This window comes from Mustela nivalis (genome assembly GCF_964662115.1).
Source record: "Mustela nivalis genome assembly, chromosome: 4".
Lineage (NCBI taxonomy): Eukaryota > Metazoa > Chordata > Mammalia > Carnivora > Mustelidae > Mustela > Mustela nivalis.
The window spans coordinates 62,766,439-62,793,335 of record NC_139023.1 but is presented as its reverse complement, the minus strand read 5'-3'; the positions used below and the strand labels follow the sequence as shown (position 1 = coordinate 62,793,335).

Sequence of the window (26,897 nt, the reverse complement as noted above, 5' to 3'; positions counted from 1 at the left end):
AAAATGACTTGTAGGCACTTTTCATACGCATGTTCTTCATTAGTGACTTTTGGATTTTTTAGGACTTGCCCAATTTGATTTGGCCCAATGCGGAAAGCTCTGGCTTTAAGACTGCAGGTAAGTTTTTGTTTCATTTCATTTTTCTTCATGGGACCCTAAAGCTACATTCCCCCCCAGCGCCCCCTCCTCCAGCCCCTCATGCCCTGTCCTGCTGTGGTGCCTGCCATGGGCAAATGCGGTATGTTGCCCCCTGACCTGCAGATCAAGGGCAGTGTGTGCACCCCCCACCCCCAGTAGCTGGCTAGAGCTCTCGGGCAGGGAGCAAGAGTCAGGGGAAGGTGGCCGGCCCGCATTCTCCCCTTAAGGGGTCCGATGGAATAGGGAATGTGCATATGAGCAGGTGTGTGGGTTTCCTGTGGCTGCTTTCACAAATCACTGTGGATTTCGTGGCTTAAAACAACACAGGTTTTCTTCTCTTAGCATTCCGGAGGGCGGGTTGGGGATCAGCATGGCTGGACTGAAATCGAGGTGTGGGCACGGCCCATTCCCTCCGGGCCTCTGGGGAGAAGGTTTGCTTCTCTTCCAGCATCCCCAGCCACGCTCCTTGCCTGCCGTGGGTCCTGGTCCCTTGCTCCATCTCAGAGCCAGCATGCCAGCATTTTGCCTCTGGGGGCACATGGCCTTCCTCTCTTCTGCCTATCAGCTCTCTCTCGGCTTCCTTCTTTAGAAGGACACCTGGGTTTACATTTCTGACCCACCCAGATAATCCAGACAATTTCCTTAAATCAGGGACCTTAATTTAATCCCATTTGGGAAGTCCCCTGTTGTACACAAGGTGACATATTTAGCAGTTCCCTGGACTAGGACCTGGGCATCCGCCCACCACACCAGGTGCCAGAAATTGAGTTGAAACTCACCTAAGAAAAGCAGAACTTACTGGACTTAGAACTGAGCCAGGCAGGCCCTGCCACTGCTGGTCCAGGGGCTTGGCATGCCAGGGCTGTGCTTTTCTTTTTGTGTCTCAGCTCTGTTTTCCTCTGGTTCCCTCATTCCTGGAAGCCCTTTGGGAGCCGCACAGCCAATGCTTATACAGCGGAAGGCTTCCCCATAGCTTGGCGAGAGTTCCAGGGAACACCAGTGGCCTCAGCCTGAGGCCTGGTGCCTGGCCTCGAGCCCATCCCTGGGGCTGGGGGTGCAGCATTCTGGGTTCTGATCCCCATTCTGCATCCTGGGGACCAGGATGGGCTTGAGTCCAGGTTGGCCCGGCTCTGTCTGCATAAACTGAGCAGGACACTTCCTAAGTAGAGGAAGGGCCTTGGTGAAAAACCGTCTTTCCATCCAGAGTCTCCTTGGCACAGATTCTGAATACACCTTCCTCGGGGATCTTGTTTTTTACAGATCTCACTTACTGGGGAGTTAAAATGTATTTCCCGTGTCTTTTGTTACTCTCTGCAGACTTCACATTTTACAAAATTCAGTGTTTTCTCCTGAGTACTGTAAGTTGAGGTGATTTCATTGCATTCCTAGAGACCTCTTATTCATCAACAGGCAAACTCCTTGGCGAAAGGGAGCCCGACTACTACTCTGTGACTGTATTAAGAGCAGGGGCGGAGCGGCAAGGCCACTAGGAGGCGCTTCAGGGAAGGCTTCCTGGAGGAGGCGCTCCTCAGTCCTGAGAACTGAAAATCTAGCAGGTCCAGGGGATGGAAGGAGAGGCTTCCAGGCATGTGACAGCCACAGGCAGAAGAGTGAGGGTGTAACCAAAGAATTGCACAGACGGTACAGACGGGCCCGCTTGCTGGTGACCTGCTGGGTGGTAGTAGTCACTTCATAGTGAATTTCTTCTGTACTGTCTGTCAACACCTGCCCCCATTCAAGTCTTCATGAGAGCTTGTGGCTGGGCCTTTGAGGAGCAGGGGGCATAAGCAGGTGCACCAGAGATGGCCTTAAGGGTTAAGGCCCAGTATGGCCTGAAGGGTTTATAACCAGCAGATCTGCGAAGAAAGCATGCGTCCCTTAGCCTGAGGGGCAGGGTGAGGGTCCAGAGACGGATGTCCCATCTCCCTGGCACCTGTGGGATTTACTCAGATATTCCCGACTGAGTCAACAGCTGGCCTGGGAAAGTGCCCACTTGCTTCCATGGCGAGTCCCCCGTGCTCATCTAGATCCCCGTTCCAATGTCATGACCTTGACCTGACTCAACCACAGACACTATAAGGCATGAGATTCTAATGTTATCCAGGATCCACTTCTACATCTTTTTTTTTTCTTCAAGATTTTCTTCCTTCCTATGTGGATTCTGAAATTGTAAAAGTTTTTGGAAGGACTTAAAAAGATCTTGTTATCAATAACACCCTAAGAACGACTGAAAAATAAAGTCATTCTTAATCAAATCCCAGTTTGCATCTGGGTGGAATCTCCCAGGCATCTCACCCACCGGCTGGTCTAATTCAGTAGATCTGGGAGGGAATGTGCATTGTCGCCCGCACCCAGGAGGAACAGTACACTCTTTGAGAAGCATTCTCTTTAGGCTTCATAGCCCACCTCCCTCCCCACCGCAAGGGGAACACATCTCACACACCTCATTTTCCTGGCAAAGAGATGAGCAGTCATTCATTTCTTAATTCATTCACTTACGCAGGTTCAGCAATCACCCTCCAGGGGCCTTCCTCATGCACGTGGTCCACGTCCTAAGTTCACCCATGCCTCTTACCGCCTCCTGCATTCTGTCACGCACGTGCTTTGCTGTTTTGCAGTGGGAGCACCTTTTGGAAGGAAATCCAGCGGGAGAAGTGAAGTCTTTAATCCCCTCCTGACTTCGGCACCCTCTAGAGGGCCAAGGACTCAGTCTGTGCTTGCTTTCACGCCCTCGTGGCCCAAGAAGACTCTGTTTAAAAGAGAGTCTCCTGTAACACACCGCCTGGTAAGTCGCAGGTTTGGTCCTTTAATGGAATTAGAAGCTGCAAAGAAACTGGTTTGGGGCCGCCTGTGTAGCAGATGCCACGGGCTTGGGTTCTTCAAGAAAAGCTTATTCCTTCATTACCGAAGCATCTAGTATTGGAGGCGAAGAGGGGGTGTGAATCTGAGCGGTGGGAGGCGGGTTCTGAAGCAGGGCTCCCGGATTGCTTTAATGGGCTCAATTTGCTGCCGGTGGTATAAACGCGTGCACACATTCCTCTCGCCTGAGCATCAGCCCCCGTGTCTGGTGTTCCCGTGACGGGGGTTATGTTCACATGATCCCCCTGGACTAGGGGAGAGCTCCAGTGTGACCACACGGCCACGTTCTTCCCTCCTCAGGGACTAAAGTTCCAATCCTTTAAATGCTTTCTTAAAAAAGTTTTCAAGATTACCTAAGGCAGTTATTAGACTACAGAAGTCGATCTCTATCCTTCCTTTCAAAATTCATCTTGTGCATTTATTTCCTTATTTTTAATTTTTTTTAACATCTTGTACTTTCATGAAACACGCATAGTACGCAGTGGTTTTCATTTTCTAATTGTTTCTGTGTTCTATTGTAGTTTGGAGACATCTCAAGAGATGTTCCAGGGACTGCTGAGGACGGAGTGATTTTTCAGAAGTGTGCCATGGTAGGTGTTCATAGGTGGTTCATAGTGGAAGAGAAAATAGTTGGATTTTGACCAAATCATGTCTGGGTAAAGTTATGTATATAAGGAGTGGCAAATCATGGGGCTGTCCACCTGTGTCTGGACACACGAGGGATAAAGTATTGTACAGGGGATTTTCTATTTGATATCATGGCACCAGGACCAAGAGTTTTGGTTACAATTAAACTCCTGTTTGTGAAAACGCACTGTGGTCATTTAGAAGGGGAAGGAAAGAATGATGTATTTTCTTTCAGATTTTAACATTGATATGGCTCTTGGTGGTATAAAAATTTTATTCAGTGTTTTTAAAGTCTCGGATCTTTACTGATCCCCGTGAGGTGGCATTTCACATTATTGCTGTCTTGGGGGTCCCCAGGAGCACCCTCCCTCGGGCTCCGTGCTTCACTGGAAGGACTCACATGACCCAGGAAGCCGTTAGACTCACAGTTACAGTTACAATTTTTTACAGCAGAAGCGTGCAGATTCAAGTTAGCAAAGTGAAAGGCACATAGGATGGGGTTGTGAGACCAGGCACAAGCTTCCCACTGTCCTTTCCTGGTGAAATCCTGCGGCCTGGGTTTCATTTCCCAAAGCAGTGATGTGTGACGTCCTATGCCAAGTATTGTCCCCCAGAGACACTCTCCTGAGCTTTGATGTCCAGGGGTTTTAATGCGGGTCCCTCACGGAGACAGGCAGTTCCTGTGTGGCTGACCTCGGTAACTGGTTTTTAGCCGCTCCAGAGGTCCCCTTGACACAGCTTGGCTCAAGACCCCCACCTCCAATCACACCAGTTAGCACATGTGGCTGGCGGTGGCCCGAGGCCCCAGGTATATAAGGGTGCTCTTCTCAGGCAGGATGGTCCAAGTGCTTTATAGGTCAACCTCCCAGGAGCTGGTTGGGAGTCAGTCCTTTCCTCTGGGTGGCTGGGATCTGGGCGGTCCACGCCTGTGGAGTTAGCCCTCTGCTGTACAAGCCTCAATTTATCTCAGTCCTTCAGCTGTCCTGTTCCCCTTCCTGGATAGAGTTGGTGCTACCAGATTTTCGTGCATCCTCCTGGAGCTGTTTCTGTTGTCTGCATGCGTGTGTGTGTGTGTGTGTGTATGTGTGTGTGTGTGTGTATCTGCATATACAGACATTGCTTCCCTCCTTCCCCACCTTCTGTGTCTGTTCCAGCAGGGCTGGGAGAAGCAGGGCAGGGGTGTTGGGAAGAGATTTGAGGGTGGGAATGGGGCAAGGTTGCAGAGCCCAGGCTAGGAGCCAAGCTGCTGGGGCCACCGGACAACTTCCAGAAGCTAAGCTGTTCAAATCCATGACCAAGCAGAGCCCGCCTGGGGGAGACTGGCCAGAAGGATGGAGACCTGCCAGCTAGCTCCATCCTGGAGGTCAGATGGCATCAGACGCGCTGGGCGGGGCTCTGGGACATGGCTGAGCCTTCAAAATGATGGTGTGAGAAAGAGCCATTGTTTGCTTTTTCTTGGTGACGCCAGTGGCCACCATCTCCCCAACCTGACTTTGGCTCTGTGTTTCTGGCATTTCTTTCTGTTTCCCTGTAGGAACAATTTCACTGCATTTCAGGGTTCCTGTGACTTTGAAACAGTCACCAAGCAACAGCTTAGCAGGAGTGAGTCAGAACATAACCTGGGGCCTTTGAAATCAGACCCCATAAGTTCTCCAGCCCCTGGGAGACTGTTGTGCCCTCCCTCTGCCTGAGGACGGGTCATGCGTCAGTTGAGCTGGGGGTCATGTGAGGAGGTGGGACTTGCCAGCAGAGCTGCCCTCTTGTCATCTCCTGTCCTAGGTGTCCGGGCAGAGCGAACCGCAGACAGCTCAGGTGACACTGCTCGTAGATAACACCAGGACCCCTGCGGCCACCAACCTCTCCGATCTGCTCCTATTCGACAACATCACTGGCCTCTCCGTTAGGGGGTCAGCGGGAAACCAGACCATGCCAGGATTCCAGGCTTTCAGGAAGAAGTTTCTGCAAGGTAATAGTGGCGAGTATGAAGTCGGGGAGGGAAGGTGAACCTACAGACACTGTTGGAGTGTGTGATATGCAACAGGAGTGTTCTTCAACATGTGACGTGTTCACACACGATGGATTTGACGATCGGGTATTGAAAAAGGAGACCAGCACTCGATATCCACACCCAAAAAGCTGGATTTGTTACTGAGGTTAGAGAGAGGCCAGATTTGGGGGAGGAGTTGTTAAGAAATAGGTATTTTTAGTATTTTTATTAGTGTATCAATTTTTATTATGAAGAATTCCGGACATAAAAAAACAGAGTTTATAGCCAAACTCTGTCCACCACCAGACCCGATTTCTCATCCCTGAGTGAAATGCAGAGCTTGTCTGTGGGGAGCTGCTCAAGGTGGGAGTGGTTTGACACTGGCCCTGGAAGCGTGCGCGTGAGACCTTCGTGCGTGTTCTCGAGCGTTCCCTGGAATACCTCCACACCGAGGGGCTAGCGTTCTGAGTGCCACCTTCCCCGGTTGTCTTTGGAGGCGTGTGTCCTGAAGCAAGCTGTCATTGGTTAATGAAGCAGATGTCAACAAATTCTGGGATTCGTTGTTACCATGACCTCAGGACTGTCCATTTTCTTGGGAGGGTGAGACCTCTTAAACTCCGAGTCCCTGTCTCATTGACAGAGGAACAGACCACGTGACCCTCGTGCTGTCGTGCATACTCTCACATGCTCAGGACTGACTTCTCCACGGAGCCCACGGAGCTCACCAGTCAGGCTACGCTTTCCCTCTGAGCCTAGATAGGGCCTTGGAGTCCTGCTTGACCACATCCTCTTGACAGAAGCTACCAGGTTGGCCCACAGGCAGCCACCTACCTCTTTGCCGGTGGTAGTTTCAGCAACATAGTAAAAACTGCTAGGATATGTCCCAGCCAAGAGATCCTCAGGGCCTTCCCTCAAAGATGGAAAAGTAACCATCCCCATCCCCCCCACTGCGTCCTGAAGTGAGTGAGCAGAGCACACACTCCTTCTCGAATGGACCTTGATGTTACTCCTCACTTGGCCACTTCGGAGCTGGTCACCTCTGGAAATTACTGAGTTTTCCTGAACTTGTGATGTGACGTGTGACTGTCAGGACCTCGTAGAGTCATGGCAGAAACTGAGCAAGGCCATGTGCCCCAGCTCTGCCTGGGCCCCCCCCCCACGCTCTCCCAGCCCCTGGTCCAGCAGGCCTGCCTCTCTCCTCTTGTAGCCCCAGTGACTCCCAGTGTCTGCGCTCCTGCCGCACAGACCACACTTGTCACTCTCCCCTGCCCATCGGCATCTGCTCAGGCCCTGGTGTCTTCCTGGGAGGCCCCCCTCCCCTGCTCCTCACTTCCCTGCCTTCCTGCATATCACCTGCCTGGGGCCTAGGGTCAGCGCTGCATGCCAAGCCCTACCAACCCCAAGCTTTGTGCCCGCTGCACATCCCAGAGTGTCAGCCTCTTCTCTGCCCCACAGGGATGGTGACAGTGACAGTTCCAGGATGGGACTGTAAGGAGAGGGGAGTTGTTTCATGGAAAGCCTGACCCAAGAAGTGGTCCCCATATCAGTAGTAGTGATTTTGTTGGTTGGTTTTGTGTATGTGTGTGTGTGTCTTGTATGGAGCACAGGTGATGGCTCTGCAGGGGAAGTGGTGTCCTGTTCATTCCCCAGCGGAGCAGGTGCAGGACATCTCCTCAGCCTCTGCTTCCTGCTCTGGGCATCGCAGGCTATGAGGTCTCCTCCGTCCACCTCGGGGCTCTCTGTGGGGCCAGGGGTCTGGCGCACAGGCTGTGGGGGTGACAAGCCACTGCATCAGGTAAGGTCCGATCACAGGACCTTCACTGTGGAATCATCTCAGTTGTTTTTCTCACGCTGTCTTTGTGAGTTTCATGGTTTATCATTGCATGAAAATACAGCTGTTCACTTCTCTTCTCCTTTACTTTTTTTTTTTTTTTTTTTGGAGGTCTCCATGTGTTGAGAAATGAAGCACGTGACAGCATTTGAGGGCTACGGTCTGACCCCTGTTACAGGTGGAGAAAGAGCAGGAGGACAGGCTTAGGCTGATCAGGCAGTCCTAGTCTCTGACCCACAGAGCGGGATAGGCTTTGAATCCCCCACTGGCCATTGCCGGCTGGCACCCCGAGCCAGCAGCCCACTCCTGTGGGTCGGTCCCTCCCATCATCAGGTGGGGTGCGCTGCCTGGTGAGGAGCACTGGGAAGAAGCCCACCCTATTTCAGGCAGGGCGCCTGTGCTCGCGGACTGAAACGTCAGGGGTGTGTGGTGAGCCTGAGCTTCTGCCGAGGACCTCGTGTGTTGTTCTCCACACTCCTGGGGCTTCTCACGAACCTGTAGATCACTTCTGGTCTCCTGGGGAAGGAGATCAGCCTTGGCCAGGACTCAGGACAGCCCTGTTCCCCCAAACCACTCACCCTTCACCCCTGTGTCTGTCCCTCAGGGACTGCTGATGGGTAGAAGAGGTGGTTTTTCTGTCCTGTGAAGGCTTTGACGCAAAGCATTGCATTACCCAATAACTCAAAGGGTACTCTGCCCCCAAGGCTGGGAATTCTCCGATTCTAATACCACTCAGTCAAGTCTTGCCCCACTAGTCAACAAGGCGCGTGTCAACCAGGTAGGTCACAAGATTTGCAGCGTCCTTAGGGGCCAACACTGAGTTCATTTGCATAAAGGTCTTCCAGCAGTGACCTGCCACCACCTCCCTTTTGCAAATTCTCAGGGAGAAATGAAAATCTTAGGAAATAATTCCCTACAAATAGGAACCCAAGTATATTCAAGTCCAAAAGGAATCAACATGTTTGCCCTTGTAAGTTTGAAGTCCAAAGTCCAACATGCTCAAATTATGTTAATATGCCCTCTTCTCAATATTTTATTCTGTCCAGCCACTCCCCCAACCCTGAGGTTTGTAACTGTCCAGAAGGAGTTGGGGTCCCTTCAGCAGCATCCTGGGTCTGTCCCTATAGTGGAAGACAACTGGTGATAAGAAGGAATGAATTACAGAGTCACACACAACATAGAGGAACCTCAGAAGACATCTGCTTGGTGAAAGAAGTCAAAGACAACACATATTATATGATTCGATTTCTAAGAGATGTCCAGAAAGACAAATTATTACCCTACCCTGACCCCCCCAAAACCAGATTAGCGGTTGCCTAGGCCTTGGCGTGGCAGGGGAGAGTGATGGAGATGTTCTGAAATCAGACCGCGGTGTGCTCAAAGACCTCTCAATACACAAAATCCCTCGAAGTGCACACTTAGAATGGGTGGACTGGGTGATATGTATGTTTTATTTCAAAGCTGTTAAAAAAAAAAAATAAGGAAGTATCACAAGCTCAGCCCCACCACTGCCCTGTGCAGATGAGAAGCCAGTGTCCCACTATGGTCAGGCGCAGCCATGTCCCCAGACCCCGCCTTCTGCACTTCCACACGCGGTGGCTGAGGTGAGAGGTGATTGTCAGAATCACGACAGAGATGGTCTTTCTGGTGTTCGTTTACAAAGTGTCTTGGGTGCCCAGAGCCCAGGCGAACTCCATGGGAAGTGTCTGCTGTTGGGACTTAAGGTGGGTAGAACCCATCTCCAACATCAGATGCAAGGTCCCTCCAGGAAGCAGGGCTAAGCATGTGTGGCCTCCTGCAAAGCTAGAAACCTCCAGTGGTGGCCCCTCCACACCCCTCAACATCTGGGGTTCCTCTCTTTCCCAGCTGTTCGTTCATCTTGGGGTCTGAGGGTGGACCCTGTCCGGGAGCAGAGCTGCCTTCTCCAGAGATCCTGGATCTTCGGTTCTGACTTCTTACCAAGGAGAGCTTTGAGCCAGGGAAGCTTTCTCTTAAATATAGATGATTAATTTTTGTAATGAAGCTGTCGAGGGCCAGCTAGAGACCAGTGGGCGAAGGAGACCCCACATGAATCTACAGTGCTGGGTCCTGCCTCCTGGTGCCCCTTGCCATGCTCACAGAACCAGCCGCTCAGAGAGGTCAAAGTAGGGCTTCATGTCCGTCTGACCATCGAGGCCCACAGGTCTGATCTAAGGCTCTTCTCCCTAGTTGTGTGAACAGGATTTTGGAGAATAAATAGATCCTTGCCTAGATTCCAAACAACACAGAAAGGTTCTGGATTTCCCAAGTGTGGAAGTTAGTGATACCCCGGATCAGGAATACAGACCCACCCAGTCGTGGGTAGTGCTGGATGGGCGGGGGAGGGGGCACCCAGAGAAGACAGCCCAGGGGCAGCAGGGGGCCCTTCCTGGCTCCTTACACTTGCTGACAGCCTCTTCCAGGTGAAGAAGAGGAACCCCATGAACGGACACGCACAGTTCCCTGTCCCCATTGTGGGCACCCGAGACTTGAGCGGCACCCTTGCTGTCTATGTTGGTTGTGGTGGTAGACTCCTTTGACCTGGGTCTTGTCTGGGGTCTGGCGGAAGGGCCCTTCTTGACTCACATGTGCATTCTCTCTGAGCAGTGGGAGACTCCTTCTTGGTCAGCTACACGGCCTCCATCAAGGCTAGAGAAGTGGGGAGCGGAGAGGTCCTGATGCTTCCTGCCCAGCTCACCTTTCAGAGCTCAGCGCAGGTATGTCGTCCTTACTCTGCTTCTAGAAGCCTTGATACTTAGAAACTATCTCTTAGCTTCTCTCTTCCTTCCTTCCCTCCCTCCTTCCTTCATTGATACTGAATTCTAGATAAGTGGGTGGGCCCCAGAATCTCACACATTTTGCTGTGAACTTGGCTCCCTTAGCATCTCAGTGGGACCTCTAGTAATGCCTTAACTCCTGTGGGTCTGACATAGAATTATCATAAAAATATCAGTAGATTTAAATTCTGTTTTTAGTGCCTTGCATGTCATAAGCACTCAACCCGTAGTTTCTATTTGTATGAGTTCACTAGGAGCTACCCTGACGAAGTTCCACAGCCCAGAAATGTATGTTTTCATGATCCTGGAGGCTGGAAGTCTGAGATCAAGGTGTGAGCAGGACTGGTCTTCCTGAGGCCTCCCTCCTTGGCGTGTGGATGGCATCTTCTCCCCTTGTCCTCATGTGGGTATCTCTGTATGTGTCTGTGTCCTGATCCCCTCTTCTTACAAGGACCCCTGTCAGATTGCATCAGGGCCCCCCAATGACCTCATTTGAGGTTACTCACCTCTGTTAAGTCCCCACCTCCAGATACCATTGCACTGTGAGGTACTGGGGGTCAGGCTTCAGCATATGGATTCTGCGGGAACACGATTCAGCCTGTAACACAATTACTGTTTGTATCTTCGTTTTGTTCACCTTTTAATCTGTGCATGCGTCAAATGTGGTTCATTGTTTGTCCTGCCCGGCACCATTCACATTCTGGGGATGCAGGAGCAGATTCTGTCCTTGTCCTCAAGCTACTTTGGTCATTTTGTTCTGACTTTGGCCTCTGGAGGAAGTACCTTTCACTCAGTGGGGAAAGTGAGGCTCAGAGCACGACTGCCCTGGTCCCAGGACAGAATCCTAATCGGACCGCACAGCTGCGAGCTCCTTCCACCCAAGTCTCAATGATCTGTGTGTGGCATTGCTGCCGCAATAAGAGAGAAAAAAAAATACTAGATAAAACAAGATAAAAAGGAGGATTTCAAAAAGGTAAAGACCAGATACAAGGAAACTATTAAACTGTCAGAAGAGACCAATGTCTCGGAAAATAATTAGATACAAAGTCAGGAACAGAGAACAAAGGATACAAAAATAGAGATAAAAATCACCCAGAAGAAATACCGTCCCAGTTTCGGAGGACACAAACCAAGTGAGTTAAAATCAGAAGGGGAGAAGGCAACAGTCAGAAACCAAGGGTAGAAACTCAGAACTTCAACAAAACCAAAGCCTCCACCTCCTCCTGCCAGAACATTAGGACTTCAGGATCCTGAAAGCACCTGGGAAGGCAGGTGTGTGCGATAGAGGAGGTTGGGGGTGGGGGTGGAGGGAGGGTTGGGGGGATGGAGGTGGGATGGGGGTGAGGCACGAAGGGGCTCTTTAATCACTACAGGACCCCTCCTCATCTGTTCCTTTGCTTGGGGTCTCACCTGTCTGTTATACTGACTTTATTTCCCTAGGAAACCCCCACCCCCATTAGCTCCACGAGACCAGGGACCTCATTTTTCCTATGGACACCTGCCTTCTCCGTGCCAAAAGTAGAGCCGTGCACAGTCAGTGCTCTGTAAATATTTGCTGAATAGATGAATGAACAAGTCTACAAACTAAGGAATCTTGGGCAAGGTTTAGTTTTTGATTTCTCTGAAGCTCGGGTTTCTCACCTACATAAAGGAGACGTTTCTGGCAATGTCTCCAATGTCTTCTGTGGGGGTACATGAGATGTGTCTGGGTGCAACGGCCTTCAATTTCCTACTCCTTCCAAACCGTCAGGGGCTCTCTGGGCAGTTCTGCAGGTGGAGCGTGAACAGCATACCTGCCTCCTGAAGATTCCAGAGTTCCAAGCTTCACTGGCCTGCGTTCTGGGCCTCTGCTTGCTGGCTCTGGTCGACCAGCAGCACCGCACCGACCTGGCTCTTGCCAGAGAGATGAGTGGGAGGCCGGCACTTGCTGAGTGATTACATGCTGGAAGTTGACAAGGAGCTCTTGTACTTTGTTCTCAAGTTGTTTCATCTGGTTGGACTTGACTGTCGCGTGGGTGACTGCAAGGCTTTTCTCCATGACCTGTAGAAGATCAAGTGTATCTGGGGCTGAAAATGACCCAAGGCTGAGTCTGTACATGAGAATAATGGTTTGCTCTGCTTGTCATTCAGTCCCAAGATGTCTTAAATGACAAAAGAGAAAACAGTGACAGATTTAAACAGGTGCGAGTCCGATGGGATGGAATCCTGGCGCTAGAGAGGAGGTAAGGTCTGACACGGCCGTGCCTGGAAACCACTGCCCAGCTGAGTTTCAGAAGCAGTGCCGATTCTATGGGCTTCACAGTCCCCACCCCAACAATAAGAGGAGTGGGAAGATTCTCTCCCAATCTCTTCTCTTCCTGGAGTTTTAGAATTGCGTGAGCATAGCAGAGGAGACGGGAGGAGCACCCCCCCCCCCACCTCAGGCTGTGGTCCGGAAGCACAGATCTCCTGATGTGTGGTCTGAATGACAATAGCAACTTCAGACGATGTCACCATCCCTTTGCCCTTCATCTCACTTGGTTTCATCACCAGGCGTTTTGTCTCGCAGATCTTCACAGAGGGACGAGTGGGAGACCGTGTTCCCACAGCTTTTATCACGGAGCATTGTTAAAATCGTTCTGTTTTATTGTTATTGTTGTCAGTCTCTTACTGTGCCTAACAGTTAAACAAGATGTATGTATGGGAAAGAATGGTGTGTCTAAGGTTGGGGACGGACCTGGTCCGGGAACAGACCCCCAGCAGGTGAGGGTGGGGACGGCTGTCGTTCACCCTCAGGAATCATCTAGTCAGAGGTGGTTCTGTCAGACGTGCGTCGTGTCTGGATCTGGAAGCTGCTTTCTCAAACACGCCCGTGTACCCCAGATTCATACAGGATTGGATAAAACAGGCCCTACACGATGAATGGTCAAGAGGGAAAGCCCCAGAGCCATCACTTCTTGCACTATATTATGAAACGTCCTGCCTGCCTCACACACGCATCCCTGGATTTCGCTGGGCTGGTGTTTTCTGACTTCAGGCCATGATCTCAAACGTGTTTCTTAAGCCTTGAAATTTCTGTAGGAAGCACAGGGGTGAGGACTTCTGTTTTGTGAAGAGATGAAGTCAAGCGTTATAACATACTTGCAGATTCTCTCTGCTTAGACGTTGGGGGTCAGAAAACACACGGAGGAGGGGCCCAGAGGGAGAGAAGGGAGTCAAACAATGTCATCGAATGTGGGCTTCTGAATGCAGCCTCAGGCTGCTGGGTCCGCAGCCCTGAAACTCACAGGGTATCGTGAATATCCCCAAACAGACACAATCCAGGAATGGGAGGGGACACGTGATTGCTTCGTATGTGTCTTTTCTTTAGACTCATATTTTTAAAAATTTCCTTTTTCTCCTAAACAAGGGCCTTGTAGTGTTTTTATGTCCTTTCAGAGCCTCCGCTATGGTGTCCTGCTGGCCCGTGATGGGTTTGGGCTGCCCCAGTGCTGCTATGGACACTGTGGGGCTCGGGTCGGGGCTGCACCTTGGCTGGACCACAGCCGGGATGGAATGAGCAGGGGTTGCCTCGCTCACTGGACATCATGCCCCAAGCCTCTAGGCCGGGTTATACACACTGACCGCACCACCACTGCCATCACCGACCACAGCCAATACCAGGAATACTTTCAGCACACTGCCAGACTCTAGATTAGCTAATTTAATCCTCACAGCAACCGTACCGAGTTGAATAGGATTCCCGTTTTACAGATGGGAATACGGAGGCACAGAGAAGTCAGTGCCTTGCCTGAGGTCAGGCTGCTGGTGAGCAACGGGGCCAAGTGTGAGCCCAGGCAGCCGGCTCTGACCACCGCCCTGTACTGCCTCTCAGTTTCGAGATCTTCCACCTGCATCCCAGAGACAAAGTGTGTTCTCTTGGTGTGTCTTCTCAGATACTGCGCGTGTGGATAGATAGCTGGCCTGACAGCTTCCTTCCTGAGCTTTGGCATGGGTCCTCAGCTCCCGTCCGGCCTGACCCCACCCCCTGGTGTTTTACCAGCGGGCCCACGGCCTGTGCTTTCTTGCCAGCTAAGGAAACTGGTATTTGGATTCATACAAGCGTCCAGGAGAGGACACCTGCAGGTCCACAGACCTTTCCACCTGGAGGGACTTTCAGACCTTCACAAGCCCCAGCCCCCAATAGTCAAGGGCCTCCTGTGGCTCCAGACATGGCCGGTTGCAAATACAGCCAATGATACCTTCTGTGTCAGACTCCAACACCTGTTGACGAAAGTGTTTTCTTTTCTCTCTCTCTCTCTCTTTTTTTTTTTTCTAGAACAGAACCCAGCTAAAAGCCCTTTTCACCATAACAGTTGAAGAAAAGATAAAGGTAAGAGCAACGGCTTGAGCCCCCAGACACCCCCCAGTGTGCCTTTTCCTGCCTCTGGTATGTTGGTGTCTGGCTGTCCTCACGGCCAAGGGGAAGGGGTGGCTGCTGGCCTTGGTAGCCCAGACCACCATGCAGTGTGGGGTCCCCCAGTGTGGTCGGAGGCTGTCGGACTCGTTCCCTGGATGGCCCGTCTGTCTGGGCAAGGTGTCCTCACCTTGTAACCACATTTCACATTGTTTCAGCATCTGCTGGGGCCAGACATTAAGCATTTGACATGCATTGAATTGTGTGGTCTTCATCACAATCCTGGGATATAGATTCTTTGTTAAAATCACCATCATTTCATAGATGGGGAAACCGAGGCACACGTTGGCCAAGTAATTTGCCCAAGATTGCCTGGCTAGCATGTCAGGGTTCCCAGGACCACTCCTAGGCTCTGTGATTCACTGGGAGGACACACAGGATTCCATCCATAGTCATACTCATGGCTGATTTATTACCAAGAAGGATCCAGAGTCCAATCAGCAAAGGGCAGAGGTGCAGGGGGCGAAGTCTGGAGGATGCCAGGCACCAGTTTCCAGAGTCCTCTCCTGGTGGAGTCCCATGGGATGCACGGAGCTGTTGAACAATGAATGTGACAGCACAGCTCATCAGAGACCAGCACCAGGGCTTTCTTTGGGGGCTGGGCACACAGCATCGTCTGCGTGGCACAGACCACCCAAGGAGTGTGTTCAGTGTAAACTACATTATTTGCATGATGGGTTAGGTACAGTGAGCCACTCTTATCAGGGAATGGTGGGAACCCTCCCGAAATCCGAGTTTCTAGATGCCAGCCAAGGCTCCCTGCCTTGCACGCTGGCCTCTGAGGAGATAGCTCTCCAGGGCATGCCACATGTGTGCTTTTCTCATAGGGGTTGGAACCGGGATTTGAACACAAGCACTTTGGCTCTGGGGCCCTGTCTTTGGGCAGTGGGCTACACTGGGGAGCTGAATCCCTGAGCTAAAGAAATGGAAACAAAATCCAGGTCTGGCTGTAGTGAGGGGAGGGTTTATGGGGGGAAGGGGCAGGGGAGTCAGGAAGACAGGAGCCAGCAATCGTCCTGGCTGGTCTGTGTGCTCCGGAGTGCGTGTCCACGTCATATTTGCACTCCACTCTGTGCCTTACATTCTGGGGGGCACTCGATAGGTAAATATCCCTCGATTGAGCTGATTGTTGATTGTCATCAATGCCGGTGATTGCTTTCTGGTGGAGCAGTGTCTGGTCACTGCGTGATTATATTAGAAGTCAGAGGACATTTGCTTAATTGATGTTTATGAGCCCTTCCTCCAAGCCCTAGGCCCTCTCATGTGGATGGAGATGAGCTACACCCAGGTCTTTGGGGAAGCCTCCAGCCTGCAGCTTGCCTTCAAGGGCAGCAGGAGTAAGGTGCCCGCTCTGGGGTGCAGACCCCTAGGTGCATGGTTTGGCAGTGGAGCACCGGGCTGGATCTCAACCCCACAGCCCCTTGTCCAGGTGACTCTGCCCTGTGGACCACATTCAGGGAGGTCACGATGGAGCGGGAAGATGAGGCATACAGATGTGATGGCCCTGCAGTGTTGTGGGGACAGCAGGTCCTTGGGCCAAAGGCCTTGCTTTGAATCCCTGCCTGTCCACCGATTGTGTGTGACTATGGGTGTGTGCTTTGCCTCCCCGAGCCTCAGTTTCCTAGCTGTGAAATGAATGATAGTGTGTCAAGCACTTGACACAGTGCCTGGCATTTGTAAAGGCTCAGTTAACATCAGCCGCTGTCTTTGCTATCATTATTATCATTATCATCATCATCGTTATTATTATATGCACCTGCAGACATCACTCCGCTGCAGGTGTTCTGTGATAGTCATGAATGACGTCAGTTATTGGGGTCTCAAGCCGAGATGCCCACGGGGGCCATACAGGTGCTGTAAGTGTGAGTCAGGCCCAGTGCAAGATTCCAGGGCACAGTGGAGTTTGGGGCAGCCTGGAGACTCAGATCACCCAGAACCCACTGTCCCCCTGCCCTCACTGAGACCTTAAATGAGGGGGGGAAAAAGTCAACACACAACTGCCGTGACTGAATTTGTGAGGTTGTGACCCCAAGTCTAGGTCGTACATGCTGCAGATAGTGACTATAAAGTGCTGGGTAGATGGCAGGCTTCATGGAGGAGGTAAGAATTCAGTTGGTTGTAGTGAAAGGAAGGACATGGTTCAAGATGGAGGAAGGGTATTCTAGAATATTCCACCGAAGGTCTGAAGTCGAGTTTGAGCCAGCTGGGCTGGTGGTTGTACGTGAACCCAGGTCTCCTGGGGGCCTGGCACCAGTGGATACACGTATGGATGAGGCAAGTCCCTTGCCAGCTACTGTGTGTTCTCGCGGGGCTGCTGAGCACCTGCATGGTGATGTCATTGCACTAGGAAAGTGTGAGAGTGAATAGGAGGAGCAGGGCGTGGGGATGGAGACTCCCCTGACATTCTGTCATGCGGCTAAAACATGGAGGAAAGCCATTAACTATCCATTGTATGGGTTGGGATTTTGGAACCTTGGGAGACCCCATCAGTTCCTTTGTTTTCTGTTACTTTCTCAAGGGTGAAACTGGCAGGTGTCAACCAAGGAAAGCAAGGCCTCAGAAAACTGCTTCCCTTTTCATATCACAAGGTCCTCTTGCCCTTCTGTCTGCTGCATGAAGAGTCTGGGGTCGGGGGAATCACACTGTTCGTGCTGGACACTAGTGTTTAGATTGGGCTGGAGCTCCCCACAACCTCTTGTGCCCTCAAAAGGACTGGGTGCCAGGGCAGGGACCCGGAGAGCAAGGATCTTGGATCTAATCCAGAGAGAGATGTTTAAACCAGCTGTTACATCCCCAAAATTCATGTTCAGTGCAGTTGCAATAATGATTTTAGTAGCATTTGGGGGGAGATACCTGATCAAATTAATCAGAGTTTCACCTGAAAATATACATTTCCGAAACTAGATGCGAACATTGTGACAATGAAGAAGAATGTGGGAAGATTTGCCCTAGGAGGTGTTAAAGAATTATAAAGCTACATTAATGTAGTTTGCAATTCAAGAAAAGCCAGACCAATGGGACAGGATAGAGTACGTACACAGATTTCCATTTAATAAAGATGGTATTTCAAATCAATGGGATAAGAATGTATCACTCATAAATTTATGGGCAACTGGCTGGATCTTTTGGAAGAAAAATAAAGATGAATTCCCTCATCAGATTAAAATCTTGGTAAAACAATTTCTAAAAGGTAAATATAGGTCAATATCACATGGCATGAAGGAAGCCACGAAGGAAAACTATGGATTTGAGTACACAAATAGTTGGAAATTTTACATTTAAAAACAGCATTAAGAAAGATAAGTGACAAGTTAGGGAAAATACTTGTAACAGACATAAAAAAAGATCCACCTCTTTAATATATAAAGAGCTTCTATTAATAACAAAAAGGAAGTGTCAGTAGATAGCGATGCGACATGAGAATTTATCAAATACAGAATTTTACAGTGTTTTCCCTTGACCCCAGTGCAAGGAGCGTGTAACTGTGGGCAGAATCTTGTGGCGCTGACTTGTGCTCAGAAGATGGAAGGTGTGCAATCACATCATCACGTCTACTTTCCCTGTGTTACCTCTTGTGTGGATTACTGCACCAACCTCCTGCCTGTTCAGCCCTAAGCTCCTGTAGCCCCACATCCACGCCATCATCATCTTTCTAAAACATAAACCTGCTTGCTTTTCCTTTTCTGGAGGGACTCCCTATTGCCTGCTGGATTCAGCCCAATTACCTCAGGTTAATATACAGGAGCCATCAGAAAAGTTGGCCTCTGCTGTCTCCTGGTGCTGTTGGGTCCCTCTGTTTTCCACACTTCTCCAGTTTTGCATATGCTGTTCTATTTTTACCTGTGCTGTGGAGAATGTCCTGCAGGAGCCTAACCAACCTCTGCACCTCTGTGGTTCCTGACTCTGCCCCAGGCGTTCTGGTCCCACCCTTGGCTGGGATCCCATGCTGCTGGGACTCCTGATAAACCTTGCCATTCTGTGACATTGAGTTAGACTCCTGGTTGGCATTTAATACATTCTTGTGATAGCAGAATAGAATTTTTGCCCTGGAACACTTTACAGATGCTTTAGTTTGACTTTTTCATTGAAAAAATCAGATCTGGAGAGGCTGTGGGAACTGGCCAGGGTCCTGAAGCTGAAGATAGCATTAAGGAACAGGGTCAAGCTGTGCAATTTTTTCTCAAATCCACTTCTTTAGGACACTGGTACCTTAGCAAATCTCCATTAAGAAGTGTGATTCCCTCTACCAGTGATTACTCCTAACCGCCCCCCCCCCCCTTTTAGGATTGTCAGCTGGGAAGCCCAGAGAAAATTTGCCCTCAAGGGCTGTGTGACAAAGGTCCACAAACCACGGACCCCCTGTACTTCTTGGATCTTTAAACTTAAAGTGAAGGATTTCAACGAAATTACTTTTGAAATCTCTTCCAGAGAAGTTCTGTATGGTCTTCTCTTTTCTACAACCTTTTTTTGTCTTTGGGGGGGTAGGTGGGTAGGATTTAATAGATGTCCGTTGTGGACTTTTAGAGGAAATGCCTGCTCTATATCACACAACCACAGAGAATGCTGGAAGAATAAAATAACATTACCTCATAATCCCACCACTGGAGACTATTACCGACATGTTGGTTTCTTGCTTCTACAACTCTGTGGATTTATTTATTATCTAATTGAAGTCAAACTGTATAAACAACTCCTCCTCATGCTTTTGTAACTTGCTGTTGGATTATAAGCATAGAAAGCATTCCTTTTGAAAGGCTTTTTTTTTTTTTTTTTTTTTTGGTTCAGCATTGCTCTTCATAAATGCAGTGATAGAACTCATCAAAGAAATCAGCTCTTAGCTAATACATGATTAAAGAGATGGTAATAGCACATGATTCTTTGTCAGAGACAAGCAGGAAAGTTAGGGCCTGGGGATGAGGAGGCTGGGATAACTGAGCCAGTTCTCTTTCCTTATTCTTTTGTTCGTGAAGTTTATGGTAAATAGGCTCTTTGAAATCTCTACTTATAATGCTTATCAGTGAAATTTGGCTGCAAGATTTCTGGAGGAAATCTCAAAAGTATGATTAACTTGGGGCTTTCTAGGGTCCAAATGCTTAAATTTTTGCACCTGTTCCTGTGCTGGGGGTGTCCAGCACCCAACCTCCCCAGTTAGACATCCAGGGACATTTCTGGCTTCTATCTCTGGCATCCCACACATTCATTTCATGCTCAGTCACTGGATCCTGTAGACTGTGTCTCCTAAATGTTCCTCTAATTTCTGCCCTTCCCTCCAGCTTGCCAAAAGTAATAGTAATAAATAGCAGCTCAGATTTACTGACTGATCTCTGTGTCCTGCACCCCTAGCTAGTAGGTCCTACCTTGTGCATGTAGTAAAGTACACACATGTGAAATTTACCATTATCGACATTTAGCATACTCAGTGTCAAGCAGTCAAGCACCACTGTCTACCCCCAGCCTCTGGCAACCACTAATCTGCCTTCCATCTCTACAGATTTGCCTGTTCAGGTCATTTCATACAATGCAATGTGGCCTTTTGTGGCCAACTTCTTTCCTAAGTGTGGTATTTTCAAGGTTTGTTTATATTGTCCTGTTTATTGGTACTTCCTTTTTATGGGTGAATCTTATTCCTTGTAGGCGTGGACCACATTTTCTTCATCTGTTCATTAGGTGGTAGGACCTCTGGGCTTTCCCCATCTTCTGCTATTGTGAATAGTGCCCCTGTGAACATTCAAGTACAGACTTAGCAAACTCAACACCCAAAGAACAAATAATCCAATCAGATTTTCGTTTGAACACCTGTTTTTCCGTTCTTTGCGGTATACACCCATGAGTGGATTGCTGGATTGTATGGTAATTCTGTTTTTAATTTAGCAAGGAACCATAGGCACTGTTGTAATCCTCAGTTTATAGACGGGAAATTGCAGCTTGCAGAAGGGTTCCACCCTGTGGTAGGGGGTAGACCTGATAGCTGAATCCCAAGTAGAGCCTCTGTCTTTACTAGCATGTTTTACTGCTTGCCACGACCTTGGTTCACGTCCTCATCCTTTCTTCCTTAGCTCATATCTAGTTTGTCCTCCTCCAGGCTGATGTCATGAAGTAGCCAGATTTAACTTTCTGTAATACTCATCTGACCATGTGACTTCCTGGCTTCAAACTCTGCGTTGATCACCCCACAAACCCTTAGGATGATGTCTGGAATCACTAACCTGCCCTTGAATGTCCTTTGGGACCTGGGCTACATCTCCTCCACCTGTGTGTGCTGCTCCTGCTCCTCCCTCTGCCCGGCTTGCCCTACTCCCCGATCATTCTCCCCCGCCCCTGGGTCACCTCATGGAAAGCTTCCTTTGTCCTTTGAGCTAGGTTAAGGGCTTCCCCGCCTCCCAGCCTCACTCCTCCAGGCTTCTCCAGCCTCACCCCATTCACACCGTGTCACTTCAGCCTGCTTACTTGTATGTTTTCCTGCAGGATTGTGAGGTCCACAGAGCAGGACCTGGATCTGTTTCCCCCTTGTCCTTCCAGCATGCAGCCCTGGGCTCACTGAATGAATTAGATGTCAAGAAAGTTCACTACATCCAAACACTGAGTCAATTCTAGTAGCCCATTTAAATAGAGAGTTTCAGCAAACACACTTACAGCAAAGCTTGGTTTCTGCACATATGAAATGGATGTAAGAATTCTGAGTTCAAAGTACTGTTTCAAAGACTAAAAAAGGAGGAAGGCCTGGCCTCTGGCAGAAGTTCAGTAAAGATATTGATGGTTAAGGGTAGTTTTAAAGAATGGATTGTGAAAACTTTTGGCCAGACACTGGGAGATTTTTTTTTTTTTAAGATTTTATTTATTTATTTGACAGAGAGATCACAAGTAGGCAGAGAGGTAGGCAGAGACAGAGGGGGAAGCAGGCTCTCTGCCCAGCAGAGAGCCCAATGTGGAGCTCAGTTCCAGGACCCTGAGATCATGACCTGAGCTGAAGGCAGAGGCTTAATCCACTGAGCCACCCAGGCGCCCCGACACTGGGAGATTTTTAAAATCTGCCCTTACCAGTCAGGCTAGAAGAGTGAGCTCTCTACTCAGAATAGGAATCACAATGTCCACAGTGGTCCAAGACCCTGATGACCCAATGCAGGGCTGCTGGTAAAAGGCCAGGCTGGAGCCCAAGCCCCAGAGAGGCAGCTGTGGTATGAGGGTTACTAGCCCTGGCTGCTGGGTGTGAAACTCAGGTTCATTATTGACTAGCTCTGTGATCTTTGGCCATTTATTTAACGTCTTAGTACTTTTGTGTTCTAATTTGTAAAATATAGACTAAAGCAGTGCCGAGTTATGGTATTGTGAGAATTAAATGGATTAATGCGTGTAAAGCACTTGGAACCACCTTTGGTGCTTAGTGTCTGCTCAGTATGTGTCAGCTGTGATGATGAGGATGGTGATGGTGATGTGATCGTGAGGATGATGGTGATAGTCATGACGGTGGTGATTGTGGTGAAGGTGATAAGGATGATAATGGTGGTAGTGATTATATAGAGCCTCCTTCTTCCCATAAAGCTACATCTTAAGATTTTACTCTCTTTTAGCCATTTCCATGGAGGAGGAAATTTGAATAGCAGAGGCATTTTGGGCAGATCAGGGGAGCAAGACCTAGCTTAATTTAGCAACACGGAAATTTGAATAGCAGAGGCATTTTGGGCAGATCAGGGGAGCAAGACCTAGCTTAATTTAGCAACACGGATACTGATAAATGCAGATTGAAAGAAGAAAGAGTTATGAGTGGACCTGCCCCAACCAGGCAGTCTCTACCTACATGCACTTATTACTTGGTAACAGAAAGTAAGGATTGCAATACAGAAGGGAGAAAGATAGCAGGATCTGGAAAAGCTTACCCTACCTTTGGCCTCTTCCTAGATAACAGTCATTCATTCCTGCCTCAGTGACAGGTCCTGTTCCCAGTGAGCTGCCGCATTGCCTCTACTCTTCAAATTCTCTTGGCCACGTGGATGGCCAGAGGAAGGCTAGACTTCAGGTGGAGATTCAGAGAAGGTGGAGGTGGGAAGAGGGAGACAAGCATGGTGGCCTGACCTAGCTGACCAGCTCTTCTTCATGAAGTAGAAAAGGAGAAGACAGAGGAATCTGTTTCTACATTTTATAGTACAGTTTCTACCTTTCTACCTCCCTGCATGTAATGCTGTTCTAGTCTTTGTTTCTGGTTCTCATCAGTCAGGCAGGTATGGGAGGTTGGGACTAAAAATGTTTTTAGAAAGCCACACAACTCCCTGGATAAAAGCAGTGTGATCTAATGGGTGGAGAACATGGACTTGGGAGTCCAGCAGGGCTAGGTCTGGTTTTTCAACTATGGACTTTGATTTTTTAATCTCTTTCTATCTACATTTACCTATCAATAGACTGGGGATAGTACATACCCCATAGGATTGCTGAAGGTCGAATGAGGCAAGACATGTATCATACTGTGTTAGTTTTCTGGGGCTTCCAGAACAAATCATCACAAACTGGGGAGCTTAGAATAACAGAATCTTATTCTGTCACAGTTCGGAAGGTGAGAAGTCTGAAATTAGGGTATTGACAGAGATTTTCCTCTTCCTAACTTCTGATGGCTCCTGGGAATCCTTCTTTGGTTGCACCTACATCACTCCAATCTTTGCCTCCATGGTCACGTGGGTGTCCCTGAGTGTGAATCTGCCTCCACATTTCCCTGTCCTTTTAGGGAACATTCATTCAATTTAGGACCTACCCTAATCCAATATGAATTCAACTTGATTGCATTTGCAAAGACCTTATTTCCAAATATGGCCACATTTATAGGTATTGTGGGTTAAGACTTCAGCGTATCTTTTTGGAAGACACAATTAAACCCATCACATGCACCTAGTCCAGGTTAAATCTGTCTCACAGACCAACAAGACCTACCTGACCTTCAAGACAATCAAAGCCAAGTAAAGTCAGAAACAGGAGCTTCCGTCCATATATTGGAACCTGAATCAAAGAGCCTAGGGACTAGCGTGTTTTGGGTGATGTGATGCCTTTAATTCCCTGTATCTCCCCATTATTCTTGGTAAAGCTGGAAAAAAAGAAGCACTTACCTTCTGTGAAAGAGGAATCCTAAAATATCAATATCCCCTTTGTTTTTTTTGGACACAGATCTTTTTGTTTCCTTTCCATCAATATTTTAATGTAACCTCTGTGTGGTTATTCATATTTATACAATGTGTTGTTTGTTTGTTTGTTTGTTTGTTTCTTATCTGGTAGCTATACCTATCAGGGCACAGAGGGCTATTTCCAGCACAAGTGGAGAAATTGCATGTCATGTTGGTGTTAATTAAAATGTAATATTTAGAATCAAGAGGATATTCAAATATGGAAACAGAACTGTTTCCCTAACTGTATTTGATAAAAGCATCTTTGAACCAAGGTTGATTAATCAATAGCCAAAAAAAGTCATATGTGCTGTTGCTCTTTGATTCAGGTTCCAATATATGGACCGAAGCTCCTGTTTCTGACGTTACTTGGCTTTGACTGTCTTGAAGGTCAGGTAGGCCTTGTTGGTCTGTGAGACAAATTTAAGCTGGACTATAGCCTGCATTGTTCTCACAGGAACCAGGCCTGCTTTTGTTGTCTTCTAGCCCCTAAGTAATACATTTAATGTTCTCATAATCTATAGCCATTCCTAATTAAACTAGTCACAGACTGGCTTCTCCGGAAGCAGATGCTGAGACAGAGTTTGGGGTATAATATGTTTACTGGTGTGCAGAAAAGAGTTAATATATCTGGCCTGAGATGGCCTGCTTGCAAGATTAGCCCTTGGCAAATGTGTGAGAACTTGGAATTCAGAATAGTTGCCACGATTCCCCAAACTGTTAAGAGTGGCTCACTGTGTTGAAGCTATCATATTACAAATATAAATAAATACAAGTAAATGTATATAAATGTGTTATAAACAATACATTTTATTCTTCAGGCCTGCTTTCATTCTGGGAGTTTGGAACTGGTACCTGCTAGGGAGAGGGTGCCTAACGGACCAGTCCTGGATCAAAGCCTTGGGCACTGAGTCTCTCATGAGCTTTGCTGTGTTGTTATACCCGTTGCTGGAGGAACTAAACAAGTCTTGTGTGATGGCCTTGGGCGAGGACTCTGGAAGCTTGCTTCTCTTTCTTCAGGATTTAATCCTCTGTGCCTTTTCCCTGTCCTGATTTTGCTCTGTGTTTTCTCCCTGTAATAACTCAGAGCAGTGAGAATGACTTTAGGCCAACCTCTAGGTCCTCCTGGTGAATCATCCAACTTGGGGTGGTTTGCCCCTCCCCCAACACAACCAGTGATCACCCATGAAGGGAAGAACGAGGAAGCAGGATTGGGCAAGAGAAGACTGTGCAAGTTGTGATCTGAGCTGACAAAGCCGCACCTGGCAGGGAACTCTGGAGCAAGCATTGCCTGTCTGAGCGTCCCTTGTCAGGCTAAATGGCTGGCCATTATGCTTCGCATCAAAGAGAATAAAATAATTAGGAATAAACTTAATCAGGAGGTGAAAGTCTTGTACACTGAAAACTACAAAACCCTGCTGGGGGAAACTAAAGAAAACACAAATAAATGGAAAATCATCTTGGGCACGTGGAAGGGATGAAAAGTGTTATCAAAATGTGAGTCTCTCAGTCCAGGTCTGCTTTTGAGGCCACCTTCTGGTAAAATGACTCATCGCCACCATATAGTTTCTCCATTACTGTCCCAAAGGAGTTGCCTCTGTTTACATGGCCCATAAAGGAAGACATGGCAAGAATCACTGGTGTTGAGTGAGCAAGTATTAAAAGACAGATGCTCTTTTAGTGACTTCATTCAACTTCATTCATATTCTTGTTTAATCCTCCGTACGACCTTTGGAGGGCTACTGACTCAGTTTACAAGGGAAGGAGCAGAGGCAAAGAGAGATGAACTCATCTGACCAATACTGTATAACCAATAGGCCAGAGATGGTGCCGCACCCAGAGGGTCTGGGTCCTGAGCCCAAGCTTCACCCACTCTGCTGTTTGCAGTCCCCCTTACCTGTGAACAGGAGGTGGACCTAGGTCAGACCCAGTCAGTAACCACACACCCAGTATCATCACACCAAGGGAGGAAGAACCCCGACTCACGAGCAGCAAGACTCACTCACCACCAGCTCGGCAGACAGCAAATACTCAGTAAATAATTGTTGATTAATAAATGAGCCAAGCTTTGCACTAATCTCTTTATCACTATTCTGTTTAATCCTGATTCTAGGAGGTATGTTTTTTTAAAGATTTTATTTATTTATTTATTTATTTATTTATTTATTTATTTGACAGACAGAGATCACAAGTAGGCAGAGAGGCAGGCAGAGGTGGTGGGGGGGAGGGGAGGCAGGCTCCCTGCTGAGCAGAGAGCCTGCTGCAGGACTTGAGGCCATGACCTGAGCCAAAGGCAGAGGCTTAACCCACTGAGCTAAGCAGGCGCCCCTCTAGGAGGTATTTTTATCCCCATTTTACAGATGAGAGAAGTGAGGTTGCTGGAGGTCAAGTCGCTCACCCAGGGTATCACAGCTGTTATGACAGAGGTGGCATTTCCATCCAAATCTGTAGGATTAAAAATCTAGAGCTCCTTGTTTGGATCCAAGTGTCTTTGGGAGAATTCAAGATGTTAAATCTTGTGAAACCCGGGGTGCCTGGGTGGCTCAGTGGGTTAAGCCGCTGCCTTCCGCTCAAGTCATGATCTCAGGGTCCTGGGATCGAGTCCCGCATCAGGCTCTCTGCTCAGCAGGGAGCCTGCTTCCTTCTCTCTCTCTCTGCCTGCCTCTCAGTGTACTTGTAATTTCTCTCTGTCAAAAAAAAAAAAAAATCTTTAAAAAAAAAATCTTGTGAAACCCTTAACCTAGCCATTCTGTGTGTTCCTCAGACAAACAGCTCAGCAGCTCAGAACTAGGAAAAGCCACTCCCGATGAGGCCCTATGCCCAGGTCTAGTGAATCAGAAGTTCAGAGTGGGGCACAGGGACGCATGTTTCCACAAGTCCTCCTGGTTTGGATGCATGTGTCAGTGTGAGCGCAGTCCTGCATCTGACCCATACGGAGTGCTTGTCAGATGCCAGCGGCTCCTGTGGTCTCGAGCCGGAGGCGGTGGTGGAGGGAGGGGCTGAAGGCACAACCTCTAGGACTCAGTCAGCTTCTCACAGCTGTCCGATGCCCGCTGCTCCCAGCCTGTCAGGGATGCATGTT

General features: G+C 48.8%; 1 protein-coding gene across 1 annotated transcript in view; it reads left to right on the top strand.

Annotated features, from left to right (window-relative positions):
* The window catches only part of EVC2 (EvC ciliary complex subunit 2), a 119,208-nt gene that overhangs the window by 3,212 nt on the left and 89,099 nt on the right, over positions 1 to 26,897 (top strand). The window contains exons 2-7 of the mRNA XM_082727465.1: positions 63 to 117; positions 2,757 to 2,923; positions 3,519 to 3,587; positions 5,404 to 5,590; positions 10,068 to 10,177; positions 14,535 to 14,588. Of these exons, the coding sequence (XP_082583591.1) occupies positions 63 to 117; positions 2,757 to 2,923; positions 3,519 to 3,587; positions 5,404 to 5,590; positions 10,068 to 10,177; positions 14,535 to 14,588 (642 nt within the window). The remainder of the gene's footprint in view (positions 1 to 62; positions 118 to 2,756; positions 2,924 to 3,518; positions 3,588 to 5,403; positions 5,591 to 10,067; positions 10,178 to 14,534; positions 14,589 to 26,897) is intronic.